The following is a 22665-nucleotide window of genomic DNA, read 5'->3' on the forward strand; positions in this document are numbered from 1 at the left end:
TCGAGAAAGAAAAACACCAACGTTGTCTTCACATTTAACCAAGTTTGTCGCGCTTTCTTTTGTCTTGGAGAATCTGGGCTCTTCCACTGAAAAGACTGGGCCTTTGTTTCTGGGTCATACCCATAAGCTCATGTTTCGTCACCTGTTATTATCCTATTCAAGAAATCTGAGTCCATTTCGGCTCTATTAAACAGTTCTTGGGACACTTCAAGTCTGTATTATTTCTGCTCGTGTGACAACACTTTTGGAATGAATTTCACGGACCTCGACGCATGTTCAAATCATCAGTTAAAATTGACTGAACCGAATAGAAACTTAAATTCAGGCCTTCATCCATCCCCCGAATTGTAAGTCTACGGTTCGAGTGCACTAAATGGCCAACTTTAAAGTTTCGCACAGTTTTCGTTAGTTTTTGATATTGAAGGCCGGCCAGATCGGGGGTCATACTCTACTGACTCGCGGCCATCTTTGAATCTGTGAAACTAAATAAACACGTTTGACCTGCTCAGACATTTGTCTCCAAAAGCTGTTTTTAAGAGTTCGTAAGTCTCCGAAGCAGATTTCCCAGTTTTAAAACAAAATTTCACACAAACGCGTTGTTCCAATTTTTCATCAATTTTGCGCACTTAAAAATCCGCCAAGACACACACACACCGTCCGCACTCAACTGGTTGCTACGCCGTACTGAATCAAGATATCTCGGTGCATGTTTCAACATATTTCAAGGACACACGAAGCCACCGATTCCATGCTAATGGGCAATTATACCTACTCCTCCTGAGCAGTGTTGTCAACTCTCTCAAAACTTTCCAATCACACCACGTGCTTCAATATGTCTATAAATATGTTGTTCTAGGAATATAATTTGATAACGAATACGGCCGGTATTTCTTATAATGTTAGTGTGTGTATAATCGGCAAAGACATGTGTGTGGCAAATTTCTTGTCGAAAGAGCAGTAAATAAGAACAATAAAGCGAAAATAAAACTTTCTCGTTCATTTAGCAACATTTTGTTTTACTCATTCTAATTTTCGTATTTATGATTCTTTTCCTATGAAATTTACCACAAATATACATTTCCCGATTATACACATAATATCAGTATTAAAAGCACCCTGCGAAATCATTATCAACTTATATTCTTATAAGAAGGCAGTTATAGATATGCGACAATAATTTTGGACATGAGTGTACCTCTTTCGAAGTTATTTACAGTTAAATCTAAAAGAAAAAAATAACCAAGAATGCACATTATTTTCACTTTGAGGTTCTTTATTTGAAAGTTGAGCCAATGTAAGACAAGTAGCTGTTGTAAATAACAATTTCCAATGTGTTTTCTGCAAAATGAAGCAAAAACGAAGTTGATATCTTGAAATGTGGAGTAGATGTAACATTTTGAAGTTTAAGGAATGAATTTGGTCGGCGGCCATATTGATGACGTCATATCTCGGTTTCCTCAAGCTGGATTTTTTTGGGACTTGGAGTGAGTTGATCAGGATAACATTCTGAACATCTCCACCAATTTTCAGCTTGTTTATCAAAATGTCCGGGTTAAAGCCTAATTTTTCTGGACTAGTAGAAGAGATAATAAAGCTCTAAAACGCACAACGAAGGAACAGCATACATTAAACATTTGATTACGTGTAAGCAGGCCCGTATCCACGGGGGGGCAAGAGGGGGCCGGGCCGCCCCTAAATTTTGGCTGGCCCCCATAAAATTTCACGGTAGGCTTGCAAATGAACTATAATATGGTGATGAAGTATAATATGATTGGGTCGCCCCCCCTAACTTCTACCGGGCCCCACCTAAATTTTTGGGCTGGCTACGGGCCTGCGTGTAAGCATCCATTAGGCTTTCTTTTCAACCAAATAATATTCAGTAGCTGAGAAAATGGATTGGGAAACATTTTCTTAGAGGGGTTTCTCATAACTTCTAACATAATAAGTGCTTACTATTTCTAGATAGGCTCAAGGGAAAATAATTCTGCACAAATATGAACTTGTGTAGCTCACGAGACGAGACGAGACGAGGCGAGAAATAAGGTTTTCTCGTTTCGTCTCTTTATATTTCTCAAATTCTCGCCTACTCTCCATTCTCGAATTTTTCTCCTCGATTTTCAGAAAGCTTTTCTTGTGTTGTCTCGAAAATTATCTTGCCTCATTTTCTAAAATGTATGTACGAAATTTATATCCTGGTTTCTCCTTATTTTAAACTATAAGTTTATGAAAATCTTTCCGAATTACGAGAGGTCCACGAAAGGTGAGATATAATAAGATTTAAACCGTATTTCTCACTAAAACTAACTTGTGTGATAGCTTCCTTAGCTTTAAATATTGGTAAATGCTTTTCTTTGTGTTAGTGCCATCACTTTGCAGAGAAAACTAAATACTTGGAAGTTCGAAGGGATTTAATACAGCAAAATATGAATGCGTTAAAATATCAAATTTTACTTTTATAAAGTGGATACTTTCAAATCTCTAGGAACAATATTAACAGACGAAAACCATATTCACGAAGAAATTAAATGTCGACTAAACGCAGGGAATTCGCGTTATTATTCAGTTCAAAATCTCTTGTTGTCGCGAATTCTGTCCAGGAATTTGAAGTTTAATATATACAAAACGATAATCATGCCTGTTGTTCTGTATGGTTGCGAAAGATGGTCACTTACTCTGAGGGAAGAACGTAAACTAAAAGTATTTGAGAACAAGATCCTAAGACGAATATTCGGACCCAAAAGGAACGGGAATGCGGAATGTCGGAAACTTCATAACGAATAAATACAGAATTTATACGGTCTACCAAATAGTGTTAGTGAGGGTCATCAAATCTAGGAGGCTTAAGTGAGCAGGTCGTGTAGCAAGGATGGAAGAAAGTAGAAACGCTTTTAAAGTCTTAACTGGAAGATCAATCATAAAACGATCATTAGGAAGACCTAGACGCAGACGGGAGGACAATATTAAGATGGATCTAGCAGAATTGGGAATACAAAATAGAAACTGGATTCAGTTGGATAAGGATAGAAATGAGTGGAGAGCTTTTGTGAAGGCGGCATTGAACCTCCGGGTTCCATAGGCCATAGAGTTATTTAGTTAGTTAGTGCCATCACTTTATCTATTAATAGTATTTTACTATAAGTCATAAACACTAAAACAGTGTTTAAATTCTAAAATTCGGGTGAACTTATGCTACCCATGAGACTTGAGAAGTTTCTCGTTTCGTCCTGTAGTATACACTAATAACAGCTGATGACTGTGTAATTATTATTAAATTTCAGATCGAAAAATACAAGGAGAAAAAAGAACGAATTCCCTTCCATTGGGCTCTGAATAAAATGGGAGACCCTACTAATGATTCAACAGATGCTGTTGAAGCGAAGAAACTGATGCCTTTGGGATCTTATGAAAACTCCTCTGGCTACGAAGGTTTCTGTCTCGCTCTCATGGTTGAAACGTTTTGTGGCCTTTTGGGAGGTAAGGTGAACTAATTTACATCCATATTTATCAGTAGTTGAAGTACTTCTTTTTCACATTTGTTTCATTTATCTGCTTTTAGTTTTATTTTTTTACCGCTTCCTTATTATTATTATTATTATTATTATTATTATTATTATTATTATTATTATTATTATTATTATTATTATTATTATTATTATTATTATTATTTACAAAAATACACTAGTCAACAATGGGTGCAAATTATACTATTAAAAAAAATACTTTGAACAGATAAACACACACACATACACACGCAATCAATTGCTATTGTATTACTTAATGTCTGGAAAACAAAGATAAATTTAAGCGTTTATAATAATCAATCATTTTATGAAAATTTCCCTCGATCTTCTCGTTTTATGAAAAAATTCCCTTTTTTTCATTTTTGTTAAATTTACCTACAAAATTTCCCTAGATTAGGGAAATTCCCTCAAACTACGATCACTGGCTCAAAGTTGAGATTCAGCGTATGATTTCAGAACTACAGTTGGAAGTAATCCAAAAAGTTAACAGAAAATTTTATTGAAAGAACGAGAGAGAGCCTGCAAAGTCATGGAGGACATTTGAGTAATATCATATTTTATACATGATCCCAGGTAGAATATACTGCAAAGATATATAGATATGTAGTATGTAAATTGCTTAATTTCATCAATAAATTTGTATGTTATTATACCCTCAAAAGGTTGCGTTCTTTGTGGGTCACCCTTTAGATATCGTCTCCACTCCTATTGTTAGAAGCAGAAGTTTAGAAAACGCTAGAACACCTGTTCACCAGAAGCGGCTCGTAAGGAAAGTTACGTCATTAAAAATCAAAGTGTTTTTGCTTCAAACTAAAAGAACAAAACTTTTCCAGTTTTCTATCCTAAATTTTGTATACAGTATAACAATTAAAACATTAGATAACCTTCATTCCCTCGGAAGGAAAAAAAAAAACTTCAATTTTTACCAGTGACGCTTCTCTCGCGAGCCACTTCTGGTGTTTTATTTTCAATGACCTGTTTATATACTTGAATTATTTCTCCTTAACTTGAGGAGCTTCTGAAATACTCTATTTTTGGCAAATATTTTGAACACTGTTTTCCTTGCAATACGAGTTTGAATTAACCCTTTATTGGGCAGTGTTGCTTTCAAGCAACATCGCATTCTATTGCGTTATCCACACGAATAATAACTTAAGTTATCATTTCATTGTCATTATTGCTTTCATTCAATATTCATATACATGATTTGCGGGTCACTTCCTCAACAGGGAACAGTCAAATTTAGTATTGTAGAAGCTATATGTCCTAGTTCCGCGAAAGTTCCTTTTCATTTTTGTATTTGTGGTTTCTTGCTCTGTAGGAAAATATTTCAACGAAACAGTTGGTAATTCCTGAGAGTATTTTTATGATATTTTACCATAATAGGGCAATGCTGTTCAGTAGCTACACATAAGACCTATTTTATGTCAATGTTGCTTTGAAATAAACACCCTGTATTTTGTAACCAAAGTACAAAAATACTTTAAAAATTACGAAATTACGATCAGGACACATAGTTCAACCATAAAAGCAAACTAAATAGTTTAATGGTAATTCTATCATTGCTTGCCAATTAAAGGTTAAGAATGGATGGTCAAAACCCCGGCTCGATGAAAGTGTTATGTTTAAAAATTCGTCTCAAACGTTTCAATTATTTTCCCAGCAAGTGGCGATATCAAGTCCTAAGAGAGTGTTCAAGAATATCTGCGTTCATAAATACAGTTCTCTCCTCTCAGCAGGCAAGACATTATGGTTCTTACGTGACCAAAGTAAAGTCGATGAAAAGTCAGCCATATTGGTACGCCAGACCGATATAGAGGAATTGTATACTCTTCTAATCTCTTGGTGTGGGAGACCCAGGTTTGGTTCCCAGCGGGAGCTCATGTGGTTCGGATTCCACGTTATTCAGTAGGTCCCGTCTCATATAGCCTCGCTGCTGAAAAGGACGTTAAACTCAAAATCAAATCAACTCCTGTAATCTCTGAACATAGAATTGTATTGTCTCTTTCTCGTTTTGGTTACATTACAGAGATATCCGAGGGAGACATTGGGGTAACTTCGTCATATGTGATTAGTTCTTATCAAGATAAAATTAAGTCAGTCATGAGATAAGTCATCACGCAAAATAGACAACAAGTACTATGTTTATTATTACATATTGGAAAATTGCAAAATACTCGAACTTTTTGTATCTTCATAATGTACGTAGGTATTAGTTCCTTAGTTTGAATAGGTTCAAATGTGCAATGTGTTTGCAAATAAAAGTAAAAAAACGGGTTATCACAACGAAATAATTTCAAAAACCAACATATAAGGTGACGTCAAAAAAGTATAGTAAGTGTATGTTGCACAGTGCCATCTATCAGCTAGTAAGCTCGGCAGCCTAAAGCTTTACACAGTGAGTGTCGAGTTTGAACGAGTTGTGATATATTAGTTGGCTTCCAGAGGCGGAAGAGTGAGGACGTGTTAACAGTGTCTCTCGCTCGCCAACATTAAGTTTTGTTCTAAGCTGCAAAAGAGTGCAAAAGAAACTCACGAAATGTCCAAATCTGTGTACGGCGATGAAGCGGTGACATTCAAAAAATTAAAACCGTGCTTAAAGGAAAACGTTTTGACATCATTGCTGACATTGAGAGGGTCATGGCAAATCAGCTGAACACCCTTCCAAAAGAAGCCTTCAAGAAATGCTTCCAGTCATGGATTCAACGTTGATATAAGTGCATTGTTAGCCAAGGACAGTACATTGAAGAAGGTTAAATCAAATTCCATGCAAGCATATTACTTTGTTTCTAATAAAATTATTCACCGTAATTTTTGATCACACATCGTAAAGAATATATATTAATCACCATCTTCTCGTCTCAGAGATTTAGTGTTATAGTGCTGCCAAAATGTCTTGAGCCGTGGCAAAACTGCGAACTAAAACGCCACCCTCGACACACGCACGCGTTGAGCCAATAAGAGTTGAGCTGTTGCTAAGCGAGAGAGCCTTAGCGAAAGGGAGTGGAAGTCCTTCAGCCGATAGCAGCGCCTGGAACGGAAGACTAGGTGTCAAGTCAATGTGGTATATCTATAGTCCTTGGATTTCTGGTTGCACCTCCACAAATATTTGTTTGACATGAAAGAATAAAATCAGGCAGGTTCCCTGCACGTAATGTTCTCACATTTTCATTTCCCGCAAACATATTCATTCAACGATTCTCCTGTGCAATTTGTAGTGTTACAGGAATATCCAATTTGCCATCTCAGTACTTTGACTAGAAACAATCGGTTCATTTCTTCATATTTATCATAGTTATAAAAGTATGGAGGTTCTAAAACACCTCAGTAAAGATTACAGAGTAGACCATAACATCTTAGACTCGTCTATCGTTGAATTGATAAAGTTATCCCTTTTACCATAATCATTTACTTAAGTATTATATTTCATAACAATTAATTAACACAAACGAATGAGACGGTAAGGAACTTTATTGTGTTTTAATTTGTGTTAGTGCGTAATAACCATTCATCGATCGGAAAATTACATCATCTGTTTCTAACGCTGTAGCATAGTGGGTTTTCTTCCAAGGACATGGACACGATCGATCTGTAGCAGAACATCAACGTAAGACCGAAATGATTTTGAGGAGAGTTAACTTGAATTCATCGTACATTTCTACAAAAATCCTATTATTATGAAATACAGAGGATTCGAGAAGTCCCTGTATCCGTAGGTTAAAGTATCACAGAAAGGATGTTAGTGTAATTTTAGTTGTAGTATTGGTAACACTGTGTACAATAACCCCTATCCACATAGTTTTGGTCCACCTGCTCGTTTTTATAGTCAATCTCTCCAAATTTACGCCAGTGGCGGATCTAGAAGGTAAAAACTGGGGGAGCAGCCACTACCCTGACTATCATAGATATATATAAACTTTTAAAAATATATAAATAATAATTTAAATTATTTTGCCAGTGAAAAAACTGGGAGGCCTAGATCCGCCACTGATTAGTGCGGAAGTGATCCAGAGAATCCATGTATTAATTTAATTTAAATTTTTATTTTATTTATTTATTTTGTTTCTGTAGGTTCCAACTATGGACCTCATATTCCACACCTGCAAGATGTCGATACAGAACAAGATTTAGGTCAGTGTTACGTTGTGATCAATCCTCGTTCTTTTGCCGCTGGATTCCATGATCGTGTGAATGATTTTCTCAAGTATCTTAGAACCATCCGACCGGTGAGTAGAACTATTTTGTTTTTTAAAAGAGTATAAAAGGTTGTTCGGTTTATCTTGGACCGAATTAGGAACACAGTTGCCATCTTGGGAATGACACTAGAACCGACGCGTGTGCTGTTGTAGGTGGGTGAGTGTTCCGCGAGAGTGTCCTCGAATAGCGCCTAAACTCAACTGTCACTGAGAAAGGTATGTTCTCACCCTTTCTATGCTCGTTCTTCCTTCATATGGATAGAGAAAGAGCATCGGGATAATGGTTCACACTATGAAGGCTATCGTACTTCGTGGCAAAACCGTCGCCCATGAAAAGCACACCAGGAAGACGGATTCGATGAAAGTAACATCAGCAGTTATGCTGCGGTATCACGATCGACAAGTGAGGAAAATCCATCGACCCAACGTATCACAGGCCAGGTATTCAATTTGACAGTTTCAACTGTCAACACAGCCACTCATAAGGTTCTCTCTAAGATGTGTCACTAACGACCGCGCACACCACCTGCTGCTCCCAGAACGGAAAATCAACTGCAGAAAACTGTATGAAAAGTTCTTGACGGTGTCCAAACGGCAAATAGTAAATAAATAAATAAATAAATAAATAAATAAATAAATAAATAAATAAAAATAAAATTAAAAAATCTTTAAGTTTAACGTCCCACGGTTATGCCGGTTAGGTTAAAGGAGACGATGGTAATGAAAGATGAGTGAAATGGTGGAATGAAGAAAGTGGGAGGAAACGGGAGAACTCCGAGAAAACCCACGAGCACGTTGTTTGTCCACCACAAAGTCCACACGGCATGAGCTGGAATGAAACCAGGGACCCCAAGCACCGGAGGTGAACGCTCTACCACTGAGCCACCGCGCCCCCCACGGCAAATAGTAATCACAGCGAATAAAACATACATTCATCTCTGTTTATGGTCACGTTTGGACGCTGAGATACCGTCACAGTAATGACAAGGGGCGATGCAACATTGTTTACCATTGCCAAAGACTTCACATATGTTTTTTAATTCTTTTTGTTGTGATGGGGTTCAGTTATACAAGGAAGATAGTGGGACATAAGGTTGATAGAAACGTGAAAGTGAATGCAAGACATAGTACTCCCAGAAATCTATTATGACTCCTATACTTAGGTATTTTGCATCGATATCCTATAATTGTACGGTGCGGACGTCAAGCAAGTAAGGATCCGTAAGGACAAGATTTCAAGTCTTACAGTCATAAGTTCAGGAAATCCAATTTGTGTCATTCTGTTTTAGACATTCCAGTAAAGAGCATAATCCCAGCGAACTGAGTTTCTGCGGCATTGCCATGTTGAAAAGGTGTCTGCAACATTGGCGTACAAGCACCCTCGACGGTCTCTGTAAAGCATGCAGGGAGATGTGAAACCATATTCTTTTCTTGGAATATCGCCGCGGTTTTCTCCAATGTAAAACTTGATGTCAGATAATAGTTCACAGTGCTGGACGTCTATAGAATACCATCAGGAGTAGTGGCAAGCTTTCTTGTACTCTTCAATGTCGGCCCGATGTAAACCGAACAACCTTCTGTAGGGCTTCCTACTTCATAGGCAGTTGAATCAAATTACCATATCAACCAATATAGGCCATAAGTTAGTTGAGGATAATAAGACTACGAGAAATTTATTGAAAATTGTTCAATTGACGTAGGTGTTATGAACTCTCCGATCTCTTAAAACATACCATTTAGTCATTACTATTATTCATCTCTGTGTATCTTGAAACTTGGCCGTATTATGCATATGCACTTTTAAGTACCAAATTCGCTTTCGTAAATTGACCACCTAAACTGTACATTCGAATAAGAACGCACTAGATGATATCACATCTTATAAGCCTGAATTTTGAAAACTTCTTTTAGTTTTATGGTAACATTGAAGTTTTTTGCAGATGCCAGATGGAAGGAAAGACGAATTGACAATTGAAAGCGACTGGTCATAAATACCCAAAATAGTACCCAAGATACCCAAAATAGAATGTTTTACTCCCATGTGTACAATTTAATGCTGTTCTACCACCACAAAGTTTTTAATGATTCGTTTTCGTATGTTTGTACTCGTTTTGCATCGTTTTGTGTGCCAGCAAAAGTGTCTGAAGACCTCAAGAATAGGCGGAACATCAATGCTTACTGCAGCTTCACGTTTCGTGGAACTTTGTGGGTCAAAAGTGATTTTCTAAATAGCAGAACAACTTAATGCTGTTTTGCCACTATGGGATTTGGAATCATTTCTTTTACATCGTTTGATGCCGTTTCATGCGCCATTATGTTGGACCCACACGAAATGACAGCGATCGATCTCAGGTTGCAGAAATGTTTGCATCCTGGCCGTGCAAACACTGCTTTTATTCATCAATCAACATATTTTTTTTCCAAATTGTGGAAAAACCTGATGTTCTACGGAGAACGGATTACGTATTTGAATTCAGGAGGAAAAATGGCATCAGAAAGAATTTTTACATATCAGTCATAAATTGCATGCATGATATTATTGAAATGGCGTCGGGATGAAGGTGTAGGAAACAACGAGCCACCACGACGTAACCGTTAGAGCCTTTCTATCTTAACTGTGCCTCTGCTGGCGCTACTGTCGATATGTGATTTCCCTACCTCCCTCGAAAGAGGAGGGATAAGTTATTGCGACCGACATCTTTCAATTGTTAGATGCGGAAGCGTTGCCACAATGGATTATTTGACGGGCTTCGCTGTGGTCTGTTTTATTAGCCACTCTAAGTAGCCTATGATCTTCACTCGTCAACACCAAGCGACTGAATGACAAATTGGCAACATCGCTGAGGCCATTCACTTCTTCCCCTAAGCAAAGGGAGGGTTTCTTCCGTTAGAGGGCGACGGGGGTTGGGCCGAAGTATAGTTCGCATAGTTTCCGAGGGCACAGGTGGAATAGACAGGATCTAAATACAAAGACCAGAGGATGTAATGAACGTCAATTTGTGGATTCAACTGAGTTCATGTAGGCATGAGCCATCGCACGCACTTCTGTCGGACAGTAGTGTTCGAAGAATATCACATTTTGTTCTGTCCCGTAGAGTCATAGGCGAAGTTAGGAATTGTCTGGAGGAGGCATGGTGAATACAAATGAGAATTAAAGGATCTTATAAATGGCATTTTTATTTTTTGTCAAAAAGTTGGGGAGACAATGCCCCCGCATAACTCCCGCCCATGCGTAGAGCATAACGCTCCACAGGAAATATTCCATAAATTCTCTCGTGGCTATATGGTTTGTTTATGTACCATAGCACGGGAGTGCGGGATCTCTGGTAGGAGCACATTTGGTTCGGATTTCACTTTACACTATAGGTTTGCGTTTCATATAGCTTTGGTGCTGAACGGGACACTAAACTCCAAATCAACTAGCAATTCCAAGTCGTCGAGAACTCAGCGCACAGCACAACAAAATATGGCCGTAGTTTGTAACGAATTGCTGCAACTATTCAAAGGGAATGAGAAGATCTTGGGCGTACTTCCGTTTATCCAAAATCATATATAAAAAACAGAACTTTCGTGTGTGTGTGTGTGTGTGTGTGTGTGTGTGTGTGTGCAGGCAAGAGTATATCTAAAAGGGGATAGCGTGGTGCACAATTTAATTTGGCCATATTTCCCTACGTTTCTGAAATACACTAACAACGCACTCTAATGATTAATTCTGTTCCGGCAAGAAGTGGGTGCTCATCTGTGATCAGCAATGAACTCGTGCAAGCAATGAACTCAGCTAGACATTTTCAGCCATATGAAACAGTGGATTGCATCGCACCGCTTCGACAATGACAATGCACTTCACAACGCCGTTAGCGGGTGGCTTCATTCCCAGGATGCAGATTTTTTTGTAGAAAGAATTTCAAACCTAAAACGTTATGACAAATTCCTCAATCTGAACACTGAATATGTTGAAAACTAATGTAACGTATTTTTTTCTAATGCATATAATAAAAGTTCTGTACCTACGAGTATATGCCATTGATAAAGAAACGGCGGTTTGTTTCCGAATTACCTTTGTATTATACACAATTTTTTTTTCAAACCGTAAATTGTTCTAGTTTGTATTCCTTCGGGTTTAAGTAGAATAGAAATTGGCGTGAAATCTATTCTTAGGATCTTAAGTCCGTTAAAAAATGAAAGTTTGTCTCTTATTACCTCCTTTACTTTTTCCTACGAATATTAGTAATATAATCCGTAGTAGAATTCTACTGCTTCCGTCTGCAATAAAGTTGTAGAAAGAGCTTATCTTGTGGTACTGAATCCATACTTAAAAACTGCTTCTCACTATTTATGACGATTCTCATTATTCTCCTATAACAATGCGTAGTGAAACCGAAATTCGTAGATTTTGACTGTTTCCAGTTTGAGTAGAGGAAAAAATCTTGAAAGGACACTTACAACTGGTACGCTGAATCCATACCAAAAAGCGATATCTCTGTATATATATTACCATTTTTCGTCTTATGGTGATGAACGTTGAAACCATAAATGGTTGATTTTTGCCATTATCGGTTTAACTAGAGAGGTACCGGTCGAGGTGTCACTTAGTGTTGGGACTCTGATTCTATTTCAAAATACATCCATCGCTATCACTTTTCCTCCATTACGATCAATATAGAAACCCATGAGTAGCAGTTGTTTTCTAATACTTCCGGTATTAGGATGAATTATGCCTATGTTTTGGACATTGAATCAATTCCAAAAATTTGCTTCTATGTATTTCCGTTTTTGCTCTTATACCCGTCAAAACACGAACATGCATAAGCATTCTACATGCCTTCACATACTTCTGCATAGCATAATTTGGAAGTGTAAAATAAAGATAAAACTTGACGCATTCTACACCCGATTATAGGCACCGACTTCTAATTTTTTCAATGGATGTTTACGCTTCAGCGTTTCTAATATAAATCATATCTCAAGTCTTGTATTCTATTTCTTTTGAACGCATCCATAGACCAGTGGTTTTCAAACTGAGGGGGGAGCTCCTTCGTGGCTAAGCGGTTAGCGCACGCGCCTTTGGCGTGGGAGACCCGGGTTCGATTCCCTGCGGGAGCTCATGTGATTCGGATTCCGCGTTAATCAGTAGCTCCACGTCTCATATAGCCTCGCTGCCGAACGGGACGTTAAACTCAAAATCAAGTCAAGTCAAACTGAGGGGGGAGGGGGTGTCTGATAGGCATGAACAGCTATCAAGGGGCATGAGCTACTGTAATGAAATTAGAGGCGTAAGGATTTTTATTTTAATTGAATTTACTTGTTTATGTATTTATTTTTTGCTTGCTAATATATAGACTTTGTATTTAACATTGAAATTTCGTTTTCTAATGCAATGTGTTTAGCAATATTGACCAAAGAGAGAGAGAAAAATCCAGTAGGCGCTTGAGCCCCTTAGCACCCATATACTCGGAGCCTATGCGTCCAATATTACCGCATTAGTTTCCACGGATTTGGTTAACATGTGATTATAATAAAAATGTGTATTCAGAAGAATGTGGTGTTATCCGCGACTTCTATTGGAACATGCAGATAACTTTTACTAAAGGTTCTCCTAATACATTATGACAAAAAAGGTAAGACAGAAACCTATGCCTTAACTTCTTTGCTCATGTGTTTGGACAGCCCTGCAGAGAGGCCGTGGCTTGCCTCTATCGATATAAGATATCAGTCGTGGATAGCATTGACAACTTCCCTGCGTCGCGCCTTAGTTATGGGGATGGAAGCGTTATGACGCAAGAAAGCACCTTTCGTCCATTATCTGAAATGGATGGGAATTTACATCTAATTGTAATATTGTTTTGCGAGAGGTTAAACTGTTAAATCAATAACTCCAATTTCACTAGGATATTCGTGTATTTCCATTCTTTAAATCAGGGGTAGTGTAATGTTTGTATAGACTAATAAGTATGTAATACGCAGTCAGATCACAGGACCGGCATATCTCATGATTTAATCACAGGCAACAATACAGACTGGGAACACATACCTGTTGAAGTTCTCTGCTCCTGAATGACTATGACTGGAATGTCCCACCTTCTGGATCTGTCCCGGAACTCACGTGCCCACAGATTCAATGACGAGCTCTCCGTAGATTGTAATTGACCATCTGAACGTTATAACTCTCCTTGGTTTTCATTACTGAAGTGAGACGAAGAAACAGAACGTAACTGTGCTGTTTATGCGGTAAGTTACTGTAGCTTCTCGTTCGATCTACTCATTGCACTCAAGACTTAGGTGCATTGAACTGTCTCTCAGCTAAGACAAATTTCGACTGCTCGACTATTCTCCACTGATCCAGCAATCTCCACTGCTCTCCAACTGTTCTCGACTGATCTCGACTAATCTCTACTGACCCACCAATCTGCAACCTCATGTCTGGTAATCTCTCTGTTGTCCCATCTGTTTGAAGAAACTTCAATTTCTTCATTGTCACGCTATGACCGAAACCCTCGGACAGCCTGTGTCTGCAAATCTGACTGTTATGCCATACCCGAAATTGTGTCTGTGTTTACAAGATGTTACAATTTCTTGTTACAACGAATTTTCTTAATTAAAGTTTACATTTCTTTTCTCAATACATCAGTTACTTAATTTTCCAGAATCTTGTCTCGTGTATGTTATCCAATTATTACATAGGCCTAAATGTAAACAAACCATCGCGTAATGAGTTTTCGAAATGTTTTTCTGTCTACACAATTTCTTCATGTTGTTTCATCAAGTTATAACAGATGTAAGGTTTGAATTTTAATACAATACAATTTTGATATAATTTAAACAGGAATAAACTTAAAATAATTACTTAAAATTCCCTATAGTGCGTGGAGTTAGCGTAAAAATATTTCACTTCCGGCTACCAGTCTGCAATCTTACACAGTTCTTATATGTATACCAAAGAACAGAAAGCCGCCGGGAGACACTCGATCCAATGTCCAGAACTCGTGTGATGACGTCATCAAAATGGCGGACAACTTGATTCAAAAAATAAGCCATATCTCCGTTATTTATGGACCGATTTTCTTCAAACTTGGCTCATTTTAAAGGAAATTGAATTTGCAATAAAACATGTTACCAAAATAATTCCTCTAAAATTAACCATTTCTGAGTTATTTAAGAATTTAATAAATTAATGAGTATTTATTGAAGAATAATACATAATAACTCCGAAACCCTTAGGTAACGTGTGATATTGTTAATTTCATTACCTTTAAAATGAGCTATTAATGAAGAAAATTGGTCCATAAATAACTGAGATATCACATATAACGTGTTAATTACATTATTAAAATGGCGGTCACAACTTCTAACACATAGCGACAAGTTGAGCCAAAATACTTCACTTCCATATACCAGTTCCAAATTTTGCACAGTGTTTATATACATAATAAATAATTTTAAAATACCTGGGAGACACTTGATTTAACACGCTGAACTCCTATGTTGACGTCATCAAAATGGCCGCCGGGATTAAAAACATAGGTTTGCTTAAATACACTTAACTCCGTTACCAATCATTTTATTGAGTCTTCAATTGTTCCATTTGAAAGAGCATGAAATAAGCTACAAAAATTTTATTCGATTTTAAATGGTTTATGACGATGACAACGTGGAAGGGGGTAAAAAAAATGTTTTAAAATGGTTGCTGTTGGCTTAATATATTTTGCAATGACATTTCTATTATTATAAGAGGCGTTAACTCAAGTAAACACATTACATCCATTGCAATGTTGCATGCTTGTATAATTTTTTTATGAGTGATTCATCTTTAATTATAAATCATACCACAAAAGAGTGAACATGAAAATAAAAATAGTTATTTACATCTTTTAGTGGATCCAATGCCCTCTTTATACTGATTGGCAAAAATGAAAAAAAAAACTTTTCTTTTTTACACATCGACAGCGTGTGCAAATCTGTTTGCACTTGCATGCTATCAACTCTTTTTTTTTCCATGGTGAAGTTTGGGCTTGTCGACCAGAGGGGCTCGTAGTCATCTGCGGTCTTCTTCCATCCCCACTCACAAGGATCCAAGCGTTGACTGTTCCGTTGAAGACAGTTTGTCCACAAAGAACATTGTAGGATGGCCCTCTTCAAGTGTTGCAACAGAGCGTTGCTGGTTGGTGGAATATTTTGAATGGGTCTGTTTTGCTGGGTAAAGAGAATCCGCCTGGCCTTATTGACGGTCTCTGCAGAACTTGATGAATGGTACATAAGAACTACAAAGCGATGAATGAGTAAAAACGTGTCGTCATCTTCAGAGATGTCTAGAACTTGAGAATATGACGAAAAAGCTTTGTCTACATCTCGGAAAGTCATCCACGTTTTCCATGCAGTGGTTTTACCAATACTTACAAAACTTGACGCAGTGTCAGCCCCCGTAAATGCATGGAAGAAAGGCAAAAGATCTGGAACTCCTCGTGGAACTTTGTTGTGCAACTCGTGGATCGGAAGGTATTGGAGGTGCTTTCCACTACCGTATTCAATCCAAAATTCTTTCAGAGAGTCTGGAAAAGGCATATATACCAATTACTATCACGTCACTATCAACAGTTTTCGCCATGACCTAAGAACAACCCGAGTATTCCATGGCATGCCATACATGAAGTAGGAGACTGGCATCGGCTTCTTCATGGAATTCGGAAGATATAGCTTTAAATGTCGCCTCCATTTGCGATCCAATTCCCGTGTCTCAGTAGGTGCAAATGACTTTTTTCCCGGCGTGGAGATCCATTTTGACCAGGTTTTCAGCTAAAAATTCAAAGAGTTCTTCTTTGTTTTTACTGTGAGCAAGGAACTTACTGAAAGATTTGGGAACGGCAACATTAGATTTTACATTTATTCTGAGCCCAAACCCTCTCGACTGTCTTACGTCACTTTCTAGGCTTCCTAGGTAGCGGTCAAAAACTAGGTCAACTCTTTCCACAGATCTTAATCTCATTAGAATGTATGGTTTAATAATCTGGTTGCAGTACTCTTGAAATGTCCGGCTGGATTTAAGGACAAGCATATGGATCAAGGCTGCTGCATCGATTATGAGCGAAGAAACTTTGGGCTCATGAGCAGTGGTCACCCGAACTCCACTTGACTCGACGATACAGGACACCACGTCGGATTTTTTTTTATTGGTTTTCCGAGCTTACCGCGGTCGGATATGAAAGGTGGACCTGAGCTATTTTCATGAGTAAAGAACTTTTTGACGTCAATTCCCCTTGATTGACTAGCAACGTACACCTTGGCAAAAAGAGTACTGTCTTTTCTCAGGTCTATTATTTTCTGCTTGTCTTTGGATTTAACTGTAACTTTCTTAGCACTCATCAAGGGAAGGTTGTTTCTTTTGATGACTTCATGGATGGAAACTTTTCTAAGGATTAACCGATCTTCGACAAACGTATCAAATTGGCTTTTCCCTGTAGCATTTACCGACATGACGCTCATCGCATTTTCTTCTGGGAGAATGATTCTACTGCTGTTGACTGTAGTTAACTCGTCATCTTCGAATGGGTTGCCGTGTGATTCAAACACTTCAGCAAGGGCAGAAACATGGTTTTCGAATTTCTTATGAAAACTTTGAGTATTTTCATCATGCTCCTCGGAAGTGATGTTACGATTTCAGGTTCCGATCCTTTTCGAACTCTCCAATCATGCGGACAACTTTGGGTACTGCAACCATCCATTGCAATAGCCCCTCCCCTTGACTTAGACGGGATAGGTTAATTGAAGAATTTTTAATTGGTTTGTTGTTCTGCTCATGTAACTGGTCATGTGCCATCCTGGAAAATTTTCTTTTAGTTTTGCAGCCAGATATATTTCCGTTTTGGAACCCACGAAACATTGTTGGATGCATCTCTGGCAGTTGCTTTAAGTTGTACAAAAACACTGGCAGCCATCGCGCATAGCATGATCGAGAGCAAGCATCCATGGACAAAATTTTTTTAGAGTAGAAATAAAGTCTATCAAACTGCCCTGTCGAATGCTAAGGACCTAATCTAAAAGGAAACATTCTAGCACCATGGTGGTCTTCCAATACGTTGTGTGATAGAATATTTGTTTCTTTTCTAAAAATTCGGTAAGTATCAGAAATCACCACTAGCAAAAACAAAAGAAATGTTTTTGCGTTTTCTTCAAGTAGAAACTTCTGCCATCTACTAGAAGAAAATGTACGGATGTTCTTTTCATCCACTTACAAGTTGTCATCCCCATATATAATTCATAAACAGTTTACCTATAAACTAAATCGAATAACATTTTTGTAGCTTATTTCATGCTCTTTCAAATGGAACAATTGGAAGACTCAAAAAAATGATCGGTAACGGAAATAGTTGTATTTAAGCAAACCTATGTTTTTAATCCCCTCGGCCATTTTGATGACGTCAACATAGGAGTTCAGCGTGTTAAGTCAAGTGTCTCCCAGGTATTTTAAAATTATTTATTGTATATATAAACACTATGCAAAATTTGGAACTGGTATATGGAAGTGAATTACTTTGGCTGAATTTGTCGCTATTTGTAAGAAGTCGTGACCACCATTTTAATAATGTAATTAACACGTTATATGTGATATCTCAGTTATTTATGGACCGATTTTCTTCATTAATAGCTCATTTTAAAGGTAATAAAATTAACAATATAACACGTTACTTAAGTGTTTCGTCTAAAACTAAGAGTTTCGGAGTTATTATGTATTTTTCTTCAATAAATACTCATTAATTTATTAAATTCTTAAATAACTCCGAAACGGTTAACTTTAGACGAAATACTTTGGTAAAATGTTTTATTGCAAATTTAATTTCCTTTAAAATGAGCCAAGTTTGAAGAAAATCGGTCCATAAATAACGGAGATATGGCTTATTTTTTGAATCGAGCTGTCCGCCATTTTGATGACGTCATCACATGAGTTCCGGACGTCAGATCAAGTGTCTCCCGGCGGGTTCTTTTCCTTCGGTATACATATAAGAACTGTGTAAAATTGCAGACTGGTAGCCAGAAGTGAAATATTTTGGTGGTTTCTGACACTAACTCCATGCACTACTATGGGTGACAGCATATTGAAAATGTTCCCCAATATTGAAATTATCAGTCAAATCCTTAGTGTGACTCTAATCACACGTAAAATGATATTTCTGAACATGGTTTTTGTCTAAAACTTGTAACGTTCAGTGACTGTATTAATGTCCAAAATTTTTATGTTGCAGACTAATCCGAGAACACCAGTCATGGTGCCAGGCGACGCGGAGAAGAAACATAGGAAGAAAGTAAAAATGCAGGGAGGAATCAGGTATTCTAAGGAACTGCTTGATGAGTTGGTAAGGAACAACGCAATTTTATTTCAAATATAATCTTTTTCTGTAGAATAGAAGTGAGCCAATGTTATAATAATATTATTATTATTATTACTTGAAAGCATTCAAAACTGTTGACCATTTTTTCGGCCTGAAAGGAAACACGTTATTTCGATAGAAAAAAAACAAAAAGAAAAGAAAGTTACCCTGAAATATTTGTAACCGCTTTCCGGATCTCCCCCCTGCTGTCCCACCAACGAGTACTTTCAGGAGATCTTAACTTATATGGTTAAGACCTCAAAGAACATTTCCGAAAAGGGATTACAGAACTTCTCCCGGATCGCCCTGAGGTCTCAACGATGGGATGAGCATCAAGGACCTAGAGGATCGGATGCCTCGTCTCGAAATCCTCACGGACATCACTGGATCCAAGAATTATTCCTACACCATTATGACTGTCATTTTCATTATCTAAGGAACGTAGTAAGGGCATGAATGTAATCATTATTTTGTCAATTTTCCTTTTTAAAAATTCAAATAATGTTTACGAAACAATTGTAAGAAGTTTATAAAGTTCGTTTTCCTTTTTAATATCTGCAAATTTTTTCTAAGGATAAGTACAACGTATTTCTGAGAAGAAATACTTACGTTTGTAAGTTACCATTTTTTAAAAGATTTGATTTTTGATAAAATTCGTGATTTTTGAAAGAAAAATTTGATTATGTCTAAACTGTATTAATAGAACAAAACTGAGCAAAGAACTTGTACTGGGTCTGTCCAGAAATTAAGAGAAAAGTGACAGAATGAACAAACCAAATTGTATTATATGCATTTGAAAGATACACTCTTAAGCTATTTATCGATATAATCGTCGTGAAAATTAAAGCACTTATCACACCGTGGCACAAATTTTTCAATACTGTCGCGGAAGAAACCTGCCGCCTGCGAATTCAACCACTGGATTACCGGTTTGCAGTTTGCGTCAGTATCAAAGCGTTGTGTAGCAAGTCATGTCTTCATTGCCGGGAAGAAGTGATAGTCACTCGGTGTCAAATCCGGGCTGTATGGTTGGTGATCGAATACCTCCTTCCAAAACCATCCAAAGACCTCTAGGGTATGCTTGGCCGTGTGTGGACATTCCTCACTCGGCCTTGGCTCATTATTCCATTCCCGTACACTTTGCACAGTTGACGATAGATTTCAATTGGCTTGTGTTTTTTGTAAAAAAAAAAAAAACTAATCTAAGAAAGCACCTCACAAGGGGCGGCATTTTCTATTGCAGTGCACATTGTAACACATCACAGAAAGCACAATAAGAGCGTGACAGTCCTCACGTTACCTCAGCTGAATGCATACTGGGTGTGGCAACGTTCTGAAACCAAGATGGCGACTCTAGGCCCATCCACTGCTGCGATAGGCCAAAATATCTGCTATTTTCTGGACATACCTCGTGCAATCGTTTCACCAATGTAACATCGCATTCATCATACCCATTGGAAGAACAGGATAAAAGAGGGAATGTTTCTGATAAGGCCAATGTTACGTTGCGGCAACTGTTACGTGGTGTTACCACGAGACGAGACAGAACCCTTTGAGACGAAACACGTCTTGTAAAATGTATCATTTCGTCTCGTGTCTCGAAAGTTCAAATAGTATTTGAATTTGTTTAAAAAATTATTAATTCGGACTAAATTATTTATCTTCGAAATGTTACCAGCGTTCAGTATTTCAAATGAGGATTATCGTACAAAGAAAAGGAAATATCTCAAGTTATTTTTTTTTAAAAAAACAAACTGATTCTTACAAACAGCTGTCATTTCCATTTTCCAACAAATTCAAGTCTTAATTATTTTGCGATAGTGCTCCAAATTCAAGTATAATGTTAGAGTATTCATCGAGATCAGTGTTTCAGAAGACTTCATTCCGCGGGCTGGTGTTATAGCAGTAGAAGTTATTTTAATGTCAGTTTTATCAATAACTAATCATTCTTTCATGGTCCCTATCGTTCCGAACAAAGGCAGAAACGTGCCCACCGTTTTCGGTACTGAGTTTCTAAAGGATGGTAGATTGACAATAAAATTAGTTCTTTTTATTGTTTTATGATATTGATCGAACCTAAGCCAATTTTGAAATCGGAGTGTCACATAGGCTTCCTTATTTGTTGAAGTGGTACCAGAAATTCTGAAAAAAGGATTTTACAATAAGTGGGGAAGGCTTGCCTTTCGATTGTACCGACGGTATTAACAAATATTCCTGTCATATTAATTCGTTACTTGTTCAGTCGAAACTACGCAGTTGTTATTAGAAGACCGTAAGTGTTTTGTGTGTTGTGCTCTCTTAACCAAACCAAACTTGATTAAAAGTTGTAATCTTAACCACTTGGCATAACAGCTCTTTCTTGTAGGCCTCGGCCGCCCTAGTGTTGCCACGAGACAAGACAGAACAATTCGAGACGAGACACGAGATGAGACGAGCACTTCTTTTCGAGACGAGACATGCTTTGTACAAGACGAGACAATCTGAAGTCTCGTCTCGTCTCGTGGCAACACTTCTGTTACGAAATATATTTAATGTTTGGTCAGTCTGTTCTATTAATGCTTAACAAACATTTCTAAGGTTACAAAGAACAATGTAATATATTAAATTGAGTCTAATAACAAATAAATTTTATTTTACTTTGTGGTTTGGGAAATAAATCTAGGTCCTATCTCGGTGAAGCATGAGCTGAAAGTTTTCTTTTTTTAATTTTCTCTTCAGAGCAAATTGGTCGTTGTCGCGTATTTCTTGTGCAGCCGCTCGCTTCAATTATCTTCGTTCGGTAAATGGAAAAGGGAATCAAACCCGATTGAACTGACAGAGTACCAAATGTATGCTAATTCACCTAATTTGTGTTCCTATATTTCTCCATCTAAAACATTGTAATTCTTTATTCTTTACAGGATGCACTTGCCAAAATGTTAAGTGTAAGACCGATGGGAACACCTAACGACATGTAGGTAACCGTAAGATTCTTTGTTTCAAGCACGGATAGCATAAATTAACGTCAGCAATGTTAAACAAACTTGGAGTTTTGTAATTTTATGAAAAATGGTGGAGACGCAATTATTTTCGTTTAGAATAAAGTGTTTTCATGCAATAATTTTTTCAACAACTCTGTCTTTTTATTACTAAAGTAGTTTTAGAACTAAAGAAATAAATAGCAGTTTCTAGTATAGCGATAGTGGGAAAGAAATATCCACATATTTATTAGATATTGTTACGATAGTGCACGTATTAATGTTCAGAGATGATTTCAGGGGATGGTCTGCATGGGAAGGTAGAAAATTCCCCTCTCTCCCACGAAATATCTCCAATCGTGCTCAACGTGGGTTACCTGCGGTTTCCACCACCGGATGGAGTCACTCTGCTCTTGCTTGCTCTCTATACTGCCTGTCGAAACAACGATTCATAGCGTACGAGCATCTAAATGGCCCCCTCCCCAAATTTACAGAGAAATCGGCGCTCTTGCATACTATAGTAATATTTTCTAGTACTGTATATGTTTATGATTACTCTATATACATTATTTATAAGTAGCTGTCGTGCCACTGCTTATTAAAATTTTACAATCAAGTAATACTAGAAATC

The 22665-nt window shown here is 37.5% G+C and overlaps 1 protein-coding gene across 2 annotated transcripts in view; it reads left to right on the top strand.

Moving 5' to 3' along the window:
* Nucleotides 1-22343, top strand: part of LOC145665808 (putative oxidoreductase YjmC) — a gene marked incomplete at its 5' end in the record, with an annotated part of 38095 nt that extends 15752 nt beyond the window's left edge. The window contains 4 exon segments of one of the 2 annotated variants that reach the window (XM_081732926.1): nt 3279-3474; nt 7593-7747; nt 18952-19062; nt 21978-22343. In XM_081732926.1, the coding sequence (XP_081589052.1) occupies nt 3279-3474; nt 7593-7747; nt 18952-19062; nt 21978-22034 (519 nt within the window). 2 annotated transcript variants of the gene reach the window in all.
* Nucleotides 22344-22665: the final 322 nt, after the last annotated feature.

This window comes from Thermobia domestica, chromosome 1 (assembly GCF_964235325.1).
Source record: "Thermobia domestica chromosome 1, izTheDome1.hap1.1, whole genome shotgun sequence".
In the NCBI taxonomy this organism is placed as follows: Eukaryota; Metazoa; Arthropoda; class Insecta; order Zygentoma; family Lepismatidae; genus Thermobia; species Thermobia domestica.